The sequence below is a fragment of the Cimex lectularius genome, unplaced genomic scaffold (genome assembly GCF_000648675.2).
Source record: "Cimex lectularius strain Harlan isolate CLEC.00 unplaced genomic scaffold, Clec_2.1 scaffold20, whole genome shotgun sequence".
NCBI lineage: Eukaryota > Metazoa > Arthropoda > Insecta > Hemiptera > Cimicidae > Cimex > Cimex lectularius.
This window is the reverse complement of record NW_019392641.1, coordinates 2154321-2174652: the sequence shown is the minus strand read 5'-3', so window position 1 is coordinate 2174652 and position 20332 is coordinate 2154321. Positions and strand designations below refer to the sequence as shown.

The 20332-nt window shown below is 31.7% G+C and overlaps 4 protein-coding genes across 5 annotated transcripts in view; 1 reads left to right on the top strand and 3 right to left on the bottom strand.

Annotated features, from left to right (window-relative positions):
- Positions 1-1031: 1031 nt before the first annotated feature.
- On the bottom strand, positions 1032-4729 carry LOC106661360 (V-type proton ATPase 16 kDa proteolipid subunit-like). Its single transcript, XM_014384675.2, has 2 exons — positions 4619-4729; positions 1032-1751 (listed from the first exon to the last, which is right to left on the bottom strand). Exon 2 carries the CDS (start codon positions 1648-1650, stop codon positions 1183-1185), a length of 468 nt encoding a protein of 155 aa, XP_014240161.1. The 5' UTR covers positions 1651-1751; positions 4619-4729; the 3' UTR covers positions 1032-1182.
- Positions 4730-8532: 3803 nt separating this feature from the next.
- Positions 8533-10445, bottom strand: LOC106661316 (cytochrome c oxidase subunit 6A2, mitochondrial-like). Its single transcript, XM_014384616.2, has 3 exons — positions 10268-10445; positions 8870-9018; positions 8533-8793 (listed from the first exon to the last, which is right to left on the bottom strand). Exons 1-3 carry the CDS (start codon positions 10365-10367, stop codon positions 8698-8700), a joined length of 345 nt encoding a protein of 114 aa, XP_014240102.1. The 5' UTR covers positions 10368-10445; the 3' UTR covers positions 8533-8697.
- LOC112127944 lies at positions 10439-19907 on the bottom strand. The gene is made up of 3 exons (XM_024229545.1): positions 19757-19907; positions 11561-11672; positions 10439-10559 (listed from the first exon to the last, which is right to left on the bottom strand). Exons 1-3 carry the CDS (start codon positions 19851-19853, stop codon positions 10439-10441), a joined length of 330 nt encoding a protein of 109 aa, XP_024085313.1. The 5' UTR covers positions 19854-19907.
- Positions 14354-20332, top strand: part of LOC106661376 (filamin-A) — a 31752-nt gene continuing 25773 nt past the window's right edge. For both annotated transcript variants that reach the window (XM_014384705.2, XM_014384704.2), the window contains exon 1: positions 14354-14837. In XM_014384705.2, the coding sequence (XP_014240191.1) occupies positions 14480-14837 (358 nt within the window). In that variant the 5' untranslated portion in view covers positions 14354-14479. The remainder of the gene's footprint in view (positions 14838-20332) is intronic.

Below are 20332 nucleotides of genomic sequence, written 5' to 3'. Positions count from 1 at the left end.
CTTACACAAAAATTTTTGCCATCTCATACACATTATAAACCTGTATCACCAATTCTGATTACAACTTAATTTATCTGGAAGGATTCTGTTGCTGTAACATTTTACCATTACTATTGCCACAAGTGTCATAACACCAATTTTAAGTAATAGATAATATATAAATTCCTCTGGTTGTTGACTCAACCTCTACAGGTATCTGACAAAGATCCTTTTCTATATTTGAAGCCTTTGGGGAACTTTCCAAAACGCCTGTTTCATTCACAATTCTGTAATAACCACTGACAGTGAATACTTGTGAAATAATTTGATTTTTTTAATCCAATCCACAAAAATAAATTTAAAATATTGATAACTATTTTAATAAAAGCTTACCTTAATGCTTTCCTCAAGAGATCCAACACTTTGAAATTGTTGGTGTAGGAAATTTATTCCTTATTAGAAATTTCAGGGATAAAAAACTCACACATTGCTAGGTACATTTATTTGTAACTTCAAACCAGCAGTATGCATTTTCTTGTGTGTATTAGTAAAATTTTAAACTATGACAGTACTTTAACTAAAGAATCAATTATTGTGGTTTCACCTAGAACTGTGTGAACAAGCCTTTACAAATAAATTGTTTGCTTATAAGGTATTAGTATTATAGGGCAATTTCCACCTTTTGTTTTTTAAATTTTATTTATTAATTTGAAAATTTTGTACCTTTAACAAATATGTATCAACAATTGTACAAATTTAAAATGTTTGAACAAGACTTTCTGATTGCATTACATTTATTTTTTTGTCCAGATTAAAATTATAACAATGCAAAAATTTACTTGCATAAAAACATTTTAAACTAGAAAAAAAAGCTAATGCAAACAAAGAATAACAACTAGAAGAGTGTGTTTAGTTTAGGAACTCTTTAGGAACTAAAGTTGTGTTAGGTTTCAATACTATAGAAATATGTCAAAATGGAATGTACAAAATTGTTAGAATGAAACATAACAAAATGAAAAGCAAATTTTTATGAACAATATAAAACACACGTGTTTAAAGGTTAATTTTTATTACAATAAAAATAATCTTGTTGAAAAGACTTTTTATCATAAAGATTTCATGTTATCTAGTAAATATGCATTACATTAACGAAGAAAGGACAATTGGCTTCTTAAACTTCAGATCATTAAAAGAAAAAAAAGTTTATTTTGTGTACAAATAAATGGCAACAATTAGGCCGTATAGACCCAACACTTCTGCGAAAATCAAGATGAGAATCATTCCAACGTAAAGCCTTGGCTGCTGTGCTGTCCCACGGACCCCAGCATCGCCAACTATGCCAATGGTAAAACCTGCGGCGAGCCCACTGAAGCCTACTGCGAGACCGGCACCAAAATGAAGAAAACCCTTGTACAATGGGTATTTTTCTGGCACATCCAAAGCACCTGAGATGAGCACTGCCACGACCAACCCATAAATGGCAATAATACCGGCCATTACAACAGGAATAATAGACTTCATGATCAACTCAGGCCGCATCACGGACATGGCTGCAATACCGGTCCCAGACTTGGCAGTACCATAAGCTGCACCTAAAGCGCTGAAGATCATTGCTGAGGCGGCTCCCATCACTCCGAAGAACGGAGAATAAATTGGATTCGTATCTGTCATAATACTTAGGTTTTTCTTAGCTAGTAGTCAGTCTTTTATGTATGCAAGTTTGAATCCTTGCTTTAAATATTCTTGTTAGATCTTCCAAAGTCAATTAAATCCTGCAATTTAAATACACAATAATTAAATTAACTCTGTACATATGAGAAAAATACTGTTACAATTGTCACAAAACAAAATAACATTAAATTAACTCAAACGATTTTTAAAACACAATAATTATATTGGTTTTTGGAAATGAAATAAAGAATTATCTTTAAATAACTTTAAAATACTCTCTTCTATAAACATATTGACTGATTTTATAAATTTAATCTTTAGTTAAAATTTCTGTGGTAAAATAAACTCTACAGGATAAAGAAAATTCATTAATTATGCGCGTGTTAAAATGAATGGATAGGTGTAAATTTATGAATAATTTTCACTTTGTGGTCAAGAGTTCTAAAACCTTGGAATGAAACAACCAGTTTTTATTTTATTCTATTTTTTTTTTTTTTAATATATTTTCACACTCCCCTGTCCTCTGATCTGCGACAACTTCTCTGGGCCAGATGAGGGGATATGGGAGTCCGAAGTGTAAGCAAATTATTTAAAAAAAAAAATAATAAAATAAAATAAATAAATAAAAAAACTAAAACGAAACTGATTAGTTTCGTGCCATGTTTTAAAAAACTTGACCACAGATTACAAGAACACAACTTTGGGAAAAAACAAGATAAATCTACAATTTTCAATTTTGCATTATTAACCATGATATTAATATTACAAGTAAATTATTTAAATAATAGCTCAGAACCAATATGATAATTTTATTTTTTAGCGAATATATTGATGATTACCAATTTCAGAACCAAAGAACACTAGAATTGGATATCCTAACAATCTGTCATAATAAATCTAAATTATTTCTAAATGGATTCGTAAGATAAAAGTATTATCTTTCCCAACGTCATTTTCAATGGTTCTTTTGAAAAATCGTGACAAGTTGAACAAATAACTCCTGACATCCATCAACTTTCTATTTAAATTCAACAAACAAAACAAAACTGTTATCATGAAATTGACTGATGAAAAAGCCAATGTGACTAGATAAGTTATAACATTCCTAGGAGATAGACAGAATATTTTCATGAACCCCATGACATAAAGAATGATCAAATGACAAAGACAAACACAAATTCAATCAGATCTTCCAGAAAGTCATTTTTGTTTGTTTATTTTTTTCAAAGAAAATATATTTTATTAAAGTATAAGAAAAAAGAACAATTTACAAGTTAACCTTAAACAACATTTAGTTAATTAAAGTTTAAAATAATATTAACATTAATTTAAGAATTATTTAATTTGTGAACTAAATAGAAATAACAAAGCATAACAATTATAATTACATTTACCATTAAATTAATAGTTAAGTAACAAATGAATAAATAATATGCATAAATAAGTAATGAATAAATATAAAAAATATTTTGATTAGAGTAAGGTTACCATATTACAAACCAATGTCAAACATAATCTGTTTGTCTTTTGAGTTTATATATGAGGTATTTTAAATCCTCCTTGTCGTAGCAATATAGATTGGTGATATGTACATACCGTCTAGCAGCACACTTTTCATAAAATCTCAAAATTAATCTATTTTTCCAGAAGGCGTTAGATGTTTGCTGTAACTGTTTCTTTGCATGGAGCCAGCCTCCTTACATCCTGCGCACCGTGTATTGTGTGTCTCTATTGTTGTATAGACCTCCTCATTTAGCTTAAGGCTTCCTTCAGGCCTGGGCTTTTCCTCTCACAGGAAGCCTACTAAAACTTCGCACCAACAGAGGGACATGTTCCACCGTGTCACGGTTCCCCTCTTTGGTTGGTGGTTCCCCAGCAGTTCTCTTTTAATTTTTTTTTTATTTGTGGTATAAGTAATAGTTTATTTGACCAATCAACATTGGACAAGGGAGAAACAGACCTCGCCATATTGCTAACCATATTGTTTTTAACTATTTGAACTCTAAACAAAGTATAGTAATAAGTTTAGTATCGTCTTTTTTTTTTTTTTTTTTTGAAGTGTATATATATTAAAAAAAAAAAAAAGAATTTTATAATAACAGCTTCCTCTAAAAAGTTACACTTCAAAAAACCTTTTGGTTCAAAAGTTGCCTATCATCAGGTCAAGACATGTTTTGGCCCATCAATGGTGGGTTTTGTAGTCTCCTCTCATCCTTGTTACATTATTCATGAGTCACTGAAGATGGCAAAAAGCCAAAACATTCTGAGAGGCTAAAATGATCAGAAATTATCAGATTACAGAGTCATCAACCCGCAGACCCCACGAGGAAATCAAGCAAGATAAATTAAAAGCACGACAGGAAATTTTGGAGGACCTCATTCGACCATGAAGTGCAATCATGTAATTTCAAGGCTGGTTGAACTTCTTAACCTGTTTAAATATTATAATAATAAGTGATTAAAGTCTCAAGACTGATTCAAGGGTTTCAACTCTTTTTGTCTAGACAAATCAACTGGTTTTGGTATAGTTAAAATAAAAACCTATAGAATTCTATGTGTTTTTCCCCATAATGATATAACTCGATCAGTTTTTAACAAACAAGTAACATCGAACTTAATCAATAAGTACACCTACAAAATAGAATACAGAACATATCAATGAACGAACTTACAGAAAAATAACTACGTATATAACACAATTACGCTGAGGTACAGTACTTCAACGAAGCTTAGGAAAATTAATAATTAACAGAAAAAAAAGTGAAAGTAAAAAATTCACAAATGCCATTTTCTTAAAGCTCTCTTAAAGTGACGTTTTAACGTGAGCCACATTCTCGGCTGAAATTCGATCTGCACGGCTCGAAAAATTCAGACAATTGTCTGTCAATTTTTGAAATGTAAAATTACAGATTTAATAGCTCTTAGATAGGAACGAAACTACATAAATCATAAAAAGAAATGCACTTACCGTTTGAAACGGATTAGAAGAAAACAACCTACGATGCTTCCGTTGAACAAAGTTCGTTTGGAATGTCAACCTCAAAGAAAGAAATAAACAGTGTGGAAGGTTAACGCTGAATGGTTCACTCTACGACATAAAACAAGTTAATGACACAAAAGTGACGTCACACAACAAGAACAACATTTTGATGAATATTCCAACAAATATACTTAACATAATAATATAATATATATTTTACGGAATTAATCCACTTTACAAAAATGTTTAAATATATTGTAGAAATATACAATATATACATATTGTATTTATTATAACAATATAATTAATATTTATAACAATACAATAGCAAAATAAAGGAAAAATTACTTAAGTATTAAACAATATGTAAAGTAAGAAAATACCTTAAAATATACCTAAAAAAGATCACATTTATCATTGTTATTGTAAATTTTTAAATTGCCATTGTAAATTAATATAACATATTTTAAAATATATATAGATAATATTTTGTGGAGTATTTATAAGCATTGTCAATCCCTTTCACCTCAAAGAAGCTGACTCCTCATAGAAAAATTAATTTCTATCCCTACTTCCTTCTCCACTCCTTCAAAATGAAACATATGTAACCATAAAAACATTAATATCTCACTTACACTTTCAATACGACCCACAACCATGACACATCTGCACATAAATCACCCACTTGGATTAAACCTAAAATTTCTGTTGCGTACATCAAGTTCATTTTTAGATCTTACATGTATTTGTATAATTTAAACAATGTATATAAATCCTGAAGATGATCTCAACAAAGATCGAAATGTTGGCATGATAAAGAACATGGTTTCTAAACCTACAACACACAAGACTGCATCTTACAATCTTTATATAATCATAAATAATATTAGAAAACAATTACATATAAGTACAATAAATAAAAATGAGAATATTTTATGCATAATTAGTTGAATTATATTTAGTTAAAATTTTTAATTAGAAATAATATAAAGTTAAGTATGGAACTATTTTCATAAACTTAAATACATGTACAGAAGTGCAAGTTAAATATTTGTATGAAAAACATTTTATTGCTATAAAATTAATGAAAGATACAATATTTTAACTTAAAATGTACATGATAATTCAAGATTTAACATGTCTGCACACTTGATCGTAGAATGTAGAAAAAGAAGAATTAAAAATAGTAAGGTGTGGAAAATTATTGTCTGAACGAATCATTCTGTCGATAGGAGTAATTTTACTATTGCTATTAGAAAGGTAGAAAATATGAAAAAAGTCTGTTATGCCTGGCCATGTAGATAGATACTTTTATTTACAATATTATGAACAAATACAAAAGTAGTAATAAAAAGTATCAAAAATGACAATAACTAAGGCCATCTTTCAGAAGTGTGAACTAATAATCCATTTGAGAAAAGAAAAGAAATTGAATACAACACAAAAATAGTCATAAAGACCAAACATTTAACTTTAACATGAACTAAACTAAATCAAACCAAAAAATAAAATTCACTTTCTTCTGCTAAAAAAATAAACTAATACAAAAGAATAAAAGAAAAGTAAGTACATTACTTGATTAATAATTAAAATTTTTCACTAAAAAAAAAAAAAATCGTTCGCGTTCTTTACACAATTCATTAAATTTAGCTAATGGGTTCTGCTTAAAAGATTTACATCTGACACATGGTGTTCACAACTAAATTTTTTTGTTTCCTGGTGCTCTTTAATATTGGACAACGACACAAAAATAGAATTTATCATTTTCTTTCCTATTTCATAAGGAGCAGAGGTAAATTCTTCCTCGGATGTAGGGTTTATAGTTAAGATTTAATAATTCCCCTATAGCCTTGTCAAGTAGCTTGGTACAGAAAAGTTAATTTGACTAAATAAAAAAGTGTATTTCACGATCTCTAAATAATCAATAAGTAAAAAGGATTGTAAATAAAGTAATTAATTATTTTGAAAACAGAAAGTAAATCTGAGGGAAGTATACGTGTCTTTAGGGTATTTATAGTTTAGTCAATAGATGTTATACAAATTATTTGAAAGACAGTGATTTATCCATTACAGCAATTCACAAGGAAGCTCGTACCTCCCTACATATAATATATATTTATCACGTGTGCTAGTATTAAACATTGCAGACTGTGATATTGTGCAGTAAGAATTAAACAATTTAGTCGAATGGCGTGATTTCTAATTATATGGTAGCCATAAACAGCTTTTGCACAAAAAATAAAATATTAATATAGCCCTTGACTAAAACTTGATCTAGAGGGGCCAATGCATGTTTGATCCTTTTTAAAAAAGGACTGAACTACACACTCACCCCATCATTTATAATTTCTATGCATGTCTGATGTAAACACATTTAGTTTTATGAAAGTGATATTGCTGATTTGGGGCCAATCGCTGGCGTTAAATTTTAGAATGGGCAGGAGGAAGAACAGCATGCTTGTACCTGTGTTAAACAACTCAACAGAAGGACTCTGTCCATGACAAAATGTGTTTGGAGAAATAAAATTGTTAAAGCAAAAGAACTTTTTATATAATAATGTACATAACTTTACATTTAAAATTATTGTGTTCTGTGCACTAAATGAAGCATTATACAGCCCTTGATCACTATGGTGCCTCAGTCCATAAATATGTGAAACGAACGAACTATGGAAAAGTGATATATTGTTATGGAAGAGGACAAGAGGAGGGAAAAGAGGCGCCCCTCCGAAACATTAGAAGAGAACCGGCGGCAACACTGGGACGGTTGGCAACGCTGAGGGGTTGGTGTTGACGAGAGGGAAGAACAAAGAAACGGGACTAACGGGAGTACGCACGGAGAACTGCGCAGTTGTGGTTGTTTGGGACAACGGNAGGGGTTGGTGTTGACGAGAGGGAAGAACAAAGAAACGGGACTAACGGTAGTACGCACGGAGAACTGCGCGGTTGTGGTTGTTTGGGACAACGGCGTTTTGTATTCTAGCGACTTTAATTAAATTACTTTATATCAAATTCTATTTATTTTTAATAATCCTTACAATATATTATTAAATTTAAATTTATTGGATTATTAAATAAAGTGGTATGGACTGTCCAGCAAACAGCTGGAAAAATTATTTAGTCAATATTTTACACATATGCAGTATTTTCATTCAAATCCCAAGAAAATTTAATTACATTTTAATTAAGCATATTAACAGTCATTATGATTATTTATTGAATTCAGTGCACAGAACAGAATTTCAACAAGCCCAACACTTAGACTGTGATATGAGTCCAACAGAGGATGTTTGGTAACAATTAACAATATTCCCTTGCTGTTTTATACATTTCAGGGGAAATGTTTTTCTTAACTTCCCAGTATATGAGAGAATTTGTTCGTAGAAAAAAAACAAAAAACAAATAATAATCACCTAAATAGTCAATTGAAATTCTTGTACCTGTTTAGGTGTTAATAAAATCAAATTCTAAAAAGTAATGGTTCAAAAAATAAAAATTGACAAATGTTAAATGTAATCCATTTATGTTTAGTGTAGTAATTATTCTTTTTATGTAAGGTCTTGGTTGAGATGAAAAAGTTAAGTGTCATGAACGGGATTCAAACCCACGACCTTTGGTAAATCTCAACCAAAATTTTACATAAAAAGAATAATTAATTGAAATAAATTAAATATAATTAAAAAAAAAAAACAATTAAAGTAGTAATATACTATTGCCACCTCAAAACTTTTCCTTTTTCTGTATTCAGTATTGATTTGGATCCTCTGTATATGGATGTTGGAGTGTTTTGTGTACATTTTTAATAATTAGAAAAATACTGCAGCTGTACTTAAGTCTTAAGAGATCACATTTATTAATAAATGGAAAATAGCAATCACTTGTGCAGGTTGTCATGATTGAAGTTTTTGATCCGTAACAGTTACACATTTATTAACAAACAAAAAAAGAAAAGAAAATACAATTTCACTCTACTTCAAAAGTAAGATAGGATGAAAAAAATTACTATTTATTCACTTTAATAAATTTATCATCATGTTTAACTAGTAGTTACACGAAAAGACAATAAACTAGTGGTGCACTTCTTCCTCTTCATAGCCATCCGGAAGGGCATTTTTCTGGGGGTTATGAAATAAAGTATGGTTGCCGTCTCCCCATGGATACTTCTGTAAACAAAGAGGTTTAACATGAGAACGCGCGTAAAATTTCACAATCAGTTGTATCATAAAATAAATTCAATACCTTTGTTCTTATTCTAAGATGTTCATACTTGAAGTATTCTGTTCTTGAATGATCACCCTTTTGGTGCTCAAGATAGCAACTGAGCATGCAAAGAGCACAAGCTGGGAATGCGACGAAAAAAGTCAGTTTTTTCCAAAATTTGTGTCCACCTGAAAAAATTTCCATGATTAACAAATCTTCACTTCTTTACTATATTGTTAAAAACCTAGTACCAATCAAAAACAATTTTTTTTTTAAATTATGTCAATTCCAAGTCTTTCATTTTGAAAATATTGTATATATTAAAAAAAAATATACATATATTTTGTTAAAAACTGTATCCCAAGATTATATATGCGAGATGAAATGTCTTGTATAACTATAGTTTGAATCTTGGCTCAGCCCATGGCTTTGTAATTGAGAATAGTATGAAAGAAGTAGTAGAAGAAAAATTGTTTATTATCCACTATAAGTACGTTAAACATAAATACATGACATAGTACACAAAATTACCACTTGTTAATTTAACCGTCTATCAAGAGCTCAGGTCATCTAAGATATATTACATATAATTACTTTGAGAATTCACAAAATACAATGATTTAAAATAAGAGATTCTAATATCTTCAAATTAAAATTAAATAAAAAATTAAACCTACTAACTAGGACCAATCTCACAGTATAGTGCCATTTTTGTCCATCCCGCACTATTTAGCAGTCTGATTGCTTCATATATCATTACGTAAAGAAACTGAATGCTATTAATCGGAATTCTTTTACTATGGGGGGGGGGGAGCAAATGCATTTAAGTGATGTATATATGACATGTCCTCGCACTTATTCAGATTACATAGAAAGCATTTACTGCAGAAATTTCCCTCTTCTTCTTCAACACCATATGGCTTAGAATTAAGATGCAGTAGTTCCTTTGTATCTTAAAAATCTATCTAGCTGCATCTAACGCCTGAGTTCTTGACTAAACTAACGCATTTAATTTCTGGGTCAATGAATTGCTACTGCTTACACAAGTTAATTTCCCCAACAATTCCAAATATTTGAAAGGGAGCGCTTAATTGTTCGATATTGTACCTTCTAGGAGGAAGAGTAGGGATCAATAGCTCTGCATAGAGAGCCATAATGATTTATTCCAATAATCCAACTTACCATACATTTACAAATAAATGGAAGTGAACGATTGAATCCATTTTTATTACTATATTTTCTGGGTGTGATACCCCAGATTACAATAGTTCAAGAATAGCTCTTATTCTTGTAGCCACATAAAAAAATATATTTCAAAAAATTCTAAGCGTAAAATATATATTTAAAGAGAGTATTTTTGACCAAATGAAATAAAAATGAAAGAGAATAAGTCGGCTTGTTTGGCCAAGGAAGTTCGAACTTTAGTGATTTTTTTACCTCCGTGACCCCCAGCAGTGGCACTAGCGAATTCGATCTCTTTGCTATGCCTGACGGATGTCAGAAAGCTCCTCCTCAAAACCAGGCCCAAGAAGGACATTGTTTCTTATTACTAAATACCGTACGAAAGAGAAACCTGTAATAGAGACCAATTCTGAAAATTCACTGCCTCTACGATTTTATTTCTAGAAATGTCGACATAATGTAAACATCGATTATTGTCGTTTGAACATCGATATTAACTTGCCTGTTAATTTTGGAGAAACTGTTTGAACAACGTTTCAAGGGAGTGCTGCAAAATTTATATAAATTAACAATACTTATTTATTTTAAAGGTACAAACAGGGCTTTAAGCCCCCTTACATATACATTTATTAGAAATAAATTTAGTTTTATAAACAAAGTAAAATAGTATTAATAATAGCAATAATTATAAAATAGCCGAAGGTCGTGGGTTCGAATCCCACTTGTGACACTAATTTTTTCATTTCAACCAAAAACCTCAAATAAAAAGATTAATTAATTGAAAGAAGTAGTTTAGTCAAATCAGTATTTAGACCACTAAATATAATGAAATTACAATAACGATTTTTTTCTTTTTTAGTTAGATTTTATTTCAGTTTTAGTTTTTTTAGTTCAGGTGGTGTTAGTTTATTCGGAAAGCTTTTTACTTACATTGTAAGCATCTTCAGCCCTTATCCTAATATTATACTTTACTAAATCTATTATGTTTAATGGTATAATTAACCAAATTACTTCTTTCAATTGATTTTTCTTTTAATGTAAGGTCTTGGTTGACTTATACTTTACATCTAATAATTTGAAAAATTATTACATAATTTTTTCATTCAATTCATTAGATGTTAAGTATAAGATTAAGTTAAGGGATGAAGTTGCTTACAATGTAAGTGAAAAGCTTTCTGAAAAAACTAACAAACCGTTCGAACTAAAGCATTTATTGACACTCAACCTTTGACAATTATAATAATAATTATTATGGTTTAAAGATTGTGAGGTGCGTTCTGGTGTGATGTAGGTTAGAAAAACATTATATTTATCGTGCTAACGTTTCGGTATTTATTGAGATCATCTTCTGGGCTCAAAGTGTGTATATTCTGTGTAGTTGTGTCGATGTTACTCAGAAAATACTCCTTTTGAGCCCTGAAGATTATCTCAGTCAAAATCGAAACGTTAGCATGGTAAAGAAAATGTTTTTCTAACCTGTATCACACCAGACCACATCTCACAATCTTTAAATAATCAGTAATTAACAATCATTAAACTAAAGATTACACAATAATAATATGTTCCTTGTCAGTCTCCAGTGTGCATGAATTGTCAAGGCTCACATAACACCTTGGCGCGTTTCTGCCCAAAATATAAATATGAAACCCAAGTTTTGGAGCTGAAAGTGAAAAATAAAATAACGGTTAATCAAGCTATCATATAATAAATAAGATTATATATAATAAATAAGAAAAGCAGAAATCAAAAAGATAAAAAGGAAATGGGAAAAAGTGAAGGAAGAGGGAAGAAAAGGAGATGATACATATCATTTTTAAAAACTCAGATGCCATGGAACTGAAACAAGCCAGCGAGGGAGCAGAACATACTTCTCAGGGAAGGAAATTCCATAGTCCTGACCCTGCAAATGTGAAGGGAGGTTAACATTTTAGAGGAGTTTTGAAGGCTTGGGATACGATCGGTGCGTTTGAATAAGGAATATGGGAAAAAGTTTTTAGATGTTGAGGGCATTAATTAATTTAATTTTAAATATATATATATCACAACTAAGTTTACAAGTGCTTATAATTTAAGGTTGTTGAAGCCGTTAATGTAGGAAGAAAAATGATCCCTTGGTTTAAGATCATAACATTATCTAATGCAAGAATGATAAGCAATTTGAAGGCAATGAGCAGATTGAGAGTCTAAGAAAAGCAAAAAAACTGTGCTACAGTAAGAGAATGAAGAAATTATTAGGGATTTAATAAAGAGAACACATTTTAAAGTTGAGCACCATGCATCCAATGGTGTATACAAGAGTTGATAAAAAGAAAATGAAAGGAATACAGAGTCACATATTTTCAGTCAGACTGTAACCTAAAAAAATAAAAGGCAAGAAGTGGCAGCTCTCATATATATCATATACATATACTCCACTGCGACCTAAGTAGATTTATTGTGGAACCCCTATAAATTATAGCCATACCTTGGAAAGTGCACTTTTTCTTAAACACTAAGCACTTTCCTTGGTGCCTCTTTGCGAATCTTCCCTGGTATGAATAATATTTTGGCATTTAAAAAGCCATTTTTTGAATTTCACAACTTGAATTCACAAAAATTTCTGTTGAATCACCTAGTTTATTGTTTATAAAGTATTTTAGTTACAAAATAAAATCAAAGACAATTTCAAAAAATCAAATGCATAAATATTTTTTGGTCATCCTGCATTCTGTATAATGTACAGAAAATTTACACAACACAACTCCATATGGACAGTCCAAGCTTTGAGTATTACATGATTTTAAAAATGTTTACTGAGTACAGAAGAAAATCAAACTATGTTTACTCATTTTCTAAAAAATAAAAAAAATGCAATTAGTATTACTCAGCCACTAAGTGAATTGTAGTAATCTAATTCTGAGCAGTATCTATTTGAATCAGATATTTATTTTGAATAAATACACGTTGTAAATAAATGAAAGCACATACTGATATGAGTGGATATCTGGTCCCTATCCATTACAAAATACTAGAAATCTCTCTAAGTTGCAATGTACCCTTCAGTATGAACATTTATATTTTTCATTCTCCGATCAATAGAGATCAGAGATTAACAAATCAGAGCCAACTCCATTGGGAGACTCCACAGACTTTTGAAAATTATAAAATTACAAAAAAAAGATCAATTTAAAATAAACTGCATGAAAAAGTAAAATAAAAAAAAAAATAAAAATAGATAATTTGTATTATCCATAAAATTTTAAAAGCTCCCGCAGCTTTAAATTAGTTGTTGGAAATCAAATCCGGTGTATTACAAGGCAACATCTTGACCAACCAGCCATTTAATTTGATTTCATTTGTGAATTTGCAGTACTGTGCATAATAATTTAATGGGGGGGGGTAATTAATATTTTATACTTACACAGTTATTTGGATTTCAAAATTTTATATAATTCCTTAATTAGTTAAGTAAACGAGTGTTTGAATTTTTTTAACAAATGGATTGGCAACTGATTGGGTCATGACGGCAAAAATTCTATTAACATTCGGGAAAAAATTAAATAATGAAAAGATAAGAAAAATTTAAATTAATCTCAACGCTGGTACATATTTTTTGTTTTTTTACTATGGATTTTTATTTTCTTTGGTGTTTGATCAGCCTTCTCAGTTTAAATCTACCTTTAGGAAACTATGGATTTTGTTTATTTATTATACCCAATAAAATATTATTAATTAAGGAATATATACAAGCTATTTATCATAACTTGAAAGAATATAAAAATAAATTATAATATTTATTATGTAACAGATTTTTTAGACTTCTTCTCTTTTTAACTTTTCCATGTGGTTTTTGGTTTTATTTTTACATGAAATTTTTTGGACGTGTTTCGGGAATTTACACTACTATATATATATATTTAGTGATATATTTAGCTGTATCTTTTACATAGCTCTATGTGTAGTATATGTACCGCCGAAGCGAGTACTTCCTCTATATGTAGCCTTCTTTATTTATTCTATTGTGATATAATTTTAATTTAATAGATACATTTTTATATTTTTCTTTCTCTTTATATCCACTCATATTTGTGTTTTCTTACATTTACTTAGTAATGTATTAATTTATATATTGTGCTTACAACGTTGTTTGTTTTTGTCTTGTGATATTAGGCTTCCAAGCCTGTGTTTGTAATAAAAAAAGGATTATTATTATTAATAGTAGTAGTATTTAGTAATTGGTCTGGTCGGAGGAGGAAACCGAGTTTATTGGACGGTGCTGCGTTCGGCGCTAACGCGTCAAAACAATTGTAATGCGTTCCAGAGAACGATGGAGGGAGGCAGGAAAGAACGAAACTCGCCTGTTGGCAGTGGTCGCATGCGTGACCAGTTTCTAGTCGATCCCCGAGCCAGTCCGACCGCTTTATCGGTCTCCGACTCGAGTTCACTTTCGTTTTCCATCGGGAAAAAGTCCGTGAGGAAACCGAAAGCATGGCGTCTGCAGAATCTGAAAGGATATCGCAGATCGGCTTGGTCGCGAGGAGCCCCGAGGGTCACGCGGCCAAAGGAATGGCCATCAAAGGCCACGAAGACCTTTGGGTCGAAATCCAAGCGCACACGTTCAAAAACTGGGTGAACGAACACCTGAGGAATGTCGGCGTAGAAGTGCGCGATCTCGCACACGATTTCTGCGACGGAACGAGACTCTGTGCATTAGTGGAAGTGTTGCAGAAGAAAAAAATACGGACCAATTGGATAAAAAAACCTATGAACCAACACCACTATCTAGAGAACGTCACCGCCGCCCTTGCCGCCATCAACGAAGACGGCGTCAAACTTGTCAACATTGGTAATTAGACGTATTTGTACTAACGCAACTGATGAAACTTCTGCTATCAACTGCTGTCAAGTCCCATTTCATCACAGAAACCAAATTTCCGCGCATGCTCAATCAGACAAAAAATATTCTTTTTTAACAACATTCTATATAACTTTGATATTAAAAAAAAATTCTACACGCTAAATATTGGCAATTGTCTTGCCAGAAGGTAAAGTTGAATGAGTCAGTTCTACCAGGTGTCATTTCTTAGACTGATTTTAAATTTTTTTTGTCCGTCCGACACATCGTTCTTCATTGCTTCATTTTTACCGATTTAAAATTGTCATAATGTAAAATTTGAAATTGATCAACACCAGTTGTCATTTGATAGCGGTGTGGTGTTGAGTTAATAGACGGCCTTATTTGGAGTGAGCCTCGTTCCCACTTTTCGTATGTGGGATGTGTTCCTGTTCCGTACTTGTACAAATTAATAAACCGATTGCTCATTTCCATAATTACCAACCGTGCTAGAAATGCTAAAAATACAAATTAAAACGGGCCCAAAACCGATCTGCACGTTTAACCGATTAAACGACCCTTCTACCACTTTCTACAAAGGAATCGAACTGTGAAAAGCACTGTTTCAATCATTCACGGTTGGACAGAAGAGATTTCAATTCGTATTAAGACTCAGACGACTTAAACAAACAAGAAAACTTTTTGCTTTTATAATAATTTCCTATTGGACAAAACACATCTGAGGACTTGCATGGGCTCTGTGTCGAGTATATTTTTTCAATTCTGGGCTCAGGACGTATATTTCTTATGGTTAGATTGTTCAATCTTATTTTTTTTCAAAGGTTTTAGTCGATTAGATGATATAAATAATTAGATTATTACATGTGTGAGTATAGTGGGAGGGCAGGTAATGCACAAACATCCAATAATTAGTAGTTACTTCTATTTTGTTGTAAATAATTGAAATCGTAATTTAGAACTTATGCCCTTGTTAATACGTGCTAATTGGACCTTTTTGACCTATTAACAATTTTTCCTATCTGGGCTGTTAGCTGACATTGTGGAAACCCAGTTATCTGATGATGCTACCGCTATGTAATTAATTATTTCATCCAGCATTTTTTTCCATGGAGTATCGAAACCTTTACAGAAAGTTTCAGGCTATTGGTATAAATAATTTGATAATTACGTGTTCATTTTTTGTACTTGAATATGTGTGAGTGGTCGTGTGGGATGATGTTCTACGCTAAAAGCATCACGTAAAAAAGACCATATTTTATACTGGACCCTTTTGTGTTTTGTATATTTTGGCCAGTTGATTAAGAAATTAATCCTCGTGTTTTTTTTTTTTAAATTTTTCTGCTGACTTGACTATGACCGTGGGCCGTAAGCAGACATTGTAGAAACTTAGCTATCTAATGAGGCTACCGCTATGCGATTAATTATTTCCTCCAGCCTTTTTTCCAATGCTCCATGGAATATCGAAACCTTTTTCAAAAGTTTCAGGCTATTTATACAAATATTTGGATAATTAGTTTTTTCCTTGATTATGTGAAGTAAGTATGTGGGATGAGGTTCAACATTAAAAGTATCACGTAAAAAAAGCATGTTTTTTACAGGTCCCTTTTCTGTTTTGTATATTTTTGCCAGTTGATTAACAAATTAGTCCTCTTGTGTTATTTTTTTTTTCTGCTGACTTGACTATGACGGTGGGACCTGTCAGCTGATATTGTGGAAACCTGGGCTATCTAATCGTGCTACCGCTGTGTAATTTATTATTTCCTCTATCCTTCTCGGATCGAACGTAGAAATTCTAATTTTCCCCTTTTCTTACTTACAGTGGTTGGATATTTAACAATTTTTGTTTGCTCGTTGAGATGGGTCTCAATGAAAAATCAATAAATTAATAGTATGATTTAATTTTTAAAATATAACAAGCAAAGTGTTCAACGCCTTGACAGAGGAATATGCATGAATAAAAGAAAAGAATTTATTTAAATTTTTTTTTATTATTTAAATTTATTAATTTTTAAATTATTTTCTAAACATCAAAATGAAAAATATTTGCTTTTTAGAGATATTTTTTCCATGGGCCACTATTCCATAATTTCTGGTCGATCTTATTTAAATTTACAAATAATGTGATATTCTTCATTGTAGTTAAATCACATTTTGAGGTCTACAGACGTTTCATATCGTTTTGACCTTTCAGATTGGTTTGAGTAGGGTGTCAGGGTTATAAGGAGGGAGAAGCGCCGACACAAACCCAAGTTTAATTACCGAAACCCGTCAGATTTTTCATATTTTTTAACCATTACCCTTACTTAATTATTACCCCTTCGCTAAAATCAAGAAACAGCGGAAGTTGAGCTATCGTTGGGAATAACATATTCGAAATATAAAATATTTATCAACCTTACTTCTCTTCCTTTTTTTAAATTTTCTGTTCATAACCAGGGTTGAGGTTGAAATATGGAACTCAAAAACATACACTCGCCAAAGATCAGCCTCGCTATTTATTTATTATTTTTGCCTGTGCGTTTCGGCCTGTTCTACAGGTCTCTCATTAGGGATCTCATCAGGATCTGACATATTGGCCCTGAGGATGACGATATAAATCGCCGAAAGCTTGCTTGGTGAACCCTAAATATCTACTTAATCGCAGAGGTCTTACGGAAGATGCTTAAAAAATTTAATGTGATTACTGCAGGTCGATATAAACTCCGACTTTAATATAAATGAATAATTCTAAAAACTCCTGTAATACGTGAGACCGGATACATCGCCAGCGGAATTCCCATAACGGTTAGACAAAGGAGACTTCAATTATTCTGAATAAGAACTAAAATGCGCATATACGAGGACAAATGATTTGTGCTCCTACAAAAATTTCAGCTGAGTCTAGTTTTTGGGATTAGGTGTAGATGATTATAGAGAGTCTAGTAACAGCATTACACAGAGAAAACTTACCTATGATACAAAAGCCTGAACAATATTTATTTATTATCATATAACTTTACAGGGAAGGTGTAATATTCGGGGTGCATAATATACTGATCTCTTTAAGAGCTATTGCATCTCCTGTTGTACCTTTTAGCTCACCGGTGAGTCCTAGTTGATCAAGAAATTTGATTAATAGACCCTGTTTCAATTTTGAATTTTTTCTATAGATACGTTGTACATCCCACAACCCTTTCTCGTACGGGCAAATGTAGCACCATAGTTTGCTAGAAGGTTTGTTGGTGTCTCGTCTGCTTCTTTGTAGAATCTGCTTATGCCGTGTTGGATTTACCAACATTCTTCAAATGTCCATTTAGTGTGCAGTGACCTGTTAAGATTCGAAGTTTTTCCTTCTTCCTTTAATGCATTCTGTTGCATCTTTTTTTCCAAAACTTGGTAGAGTGAATTCTACTGTTTCTTCATTGCCATTTTGTCTTTTTGACTAAGATACTCATTGATAGTATGAATCAAATATGCCACAGAAGGGCCCAGGACCTATCAGCGGTATAGAAGCCCCTTTCCTTGCAAGGGCGTCCGCTCTTTCTCATTTCCCTTTACTCCTACATGCCCTGGGTCTCAGCAAAGAGTGACTTTATCTTGCATACCTATTCTGTTTAGTTGAATTTTACACTTCAGCACCATCTTTGAGCTAACGACGTTTGAGCGTAATGCTTTTATGGCTGCTTGGCTGTCTGACTGATAGATATAGGGAAAGGGGGGCCTTATTTTTATTTTGTGAGGCATTTCTATATATCAGTATCGATAGAAACACATTTACCGAAAAGGGCTGTTACGTTTTATTCATCTCCAGAAACACGACATGCGATAGCCGAAAAAAAGCTCTAGATTTGGTAGGGGAAATCGGTGCGATATGTGATAACAGAAACATGATTAAAGAATTTTCTTGGCGTAACTTAAAATATAATTTTATCGATATATTGTATAAAAATGTAGTACAAATTTAGGTGAAATATCTGTGAGAAATATTACGGATCTTATATCTGTGAGAAATATTACGGATCTTATAATTTCCGGAGACTTTAATGTAAGGCAAGTGAGGAGTTGATCTCGCTTAGTTTAGGGAAATTCGATTATCACGTACAACTTCAAGAATTGGATTGTCAACTTTCAAGGCAATTGGTGGCTTTGTGATTTTCTGTTGAATCTCACGTATATACGACATTCTGTTATTTTTAAAGTTGTTCTTTTTGAATCACCGACCCTTCAGCATTTAACCGAATTTCCCTAAACCTGGCGAGATCAACTCCTCATCTCTCTCTTACATTAAAGTCTCCTTGAATTATAAGACTCACAATACTCTAATTGATGAATTTGTATATATGTTTGTGTTGAGTTAAAATATTAAAGAGCAAGAATAGCGTGGTTTAATTTTTGTCCCGAATGGCTTCGCTTTGTTTTTATGTAGAGCTAAACGTCGAAAGTCAGGCATGGTGAAATTGGCAATGGCTCATCCTACATCGGAACCTACACACACACATTCTCGAGGACGGTCTTGCCCAATCTTGAAAGCCAAAACTTACAGAAACGCTGTAAAATATTCGATATTTTCGCCGGAGCACGCAAGGGAATTAACGTTTAAAAGTTGATGTTACTTAAAAAACAACATACTTAGGAAGATTCCTTGAACCTTTTTCACTTCGTCCATATTCCATGCGGTTGTTAAACATAAAAATCGGTCTTTCCTCAGCTACTTGTAAAATTTCCAACTACTCCAAATTTATTTTAGAACTTGTTATTTCCTCGAAAAACCTTTTATTTTTAAGCAATATTTTCGCCGCGAAGGAATGAAAACTTTTATACCTGTAAATTCTTAAATTTCGTGCCTTGTTCATACCACGCTCTAGCTATTTTATGAATTGCATTACTTTTCTAAGCTTAGGCGTCATTATTCTATCCACGGTCTTGCTTACTTGAACTGTGTAGTTTTCCTGGGCTCTTCTGGTCCATGGCATTGCCCCACGATCGGGTGGTAATATAACTTTCTCCTCTTAAGCCTTTTATTTTCATTATCAACTTTATTGTATTGTATATTAAATTTATTCTGCCGTCCTGTGTTGATACAATTGAAATAAATAATTTTCTGATGATGACGCTCGGGTAACACGTTCTCACACCAATATCACCTATCTTTTGGCTCTTTAAGTCCAAGAATGTGGCAGTTTTTGATACATTATTATCTTTATTATTTATCTTTAGGATTTATCTTTTTACGTTATCATACTGGCCCAAGAGATACACTGCCAGGAAATTTATAAAATCTTCCTATTTTTAATAATTGATTGCATTTTATTTCAAAAAGTAAAAATAAAACTGTAAAATAATCCTAATTGCTCACTTAAATAAAACAAACAAAACAATTTTAGATCTAGGTTTTTTTTTTTTTTTCATTTAAATAACGAGGGTTTCTGCCTCTCATTTTAATTATAATGATGTCTTGGCATACTTTAATTATTTACTACTAGTTGGACAACATGCGGACGGGCATT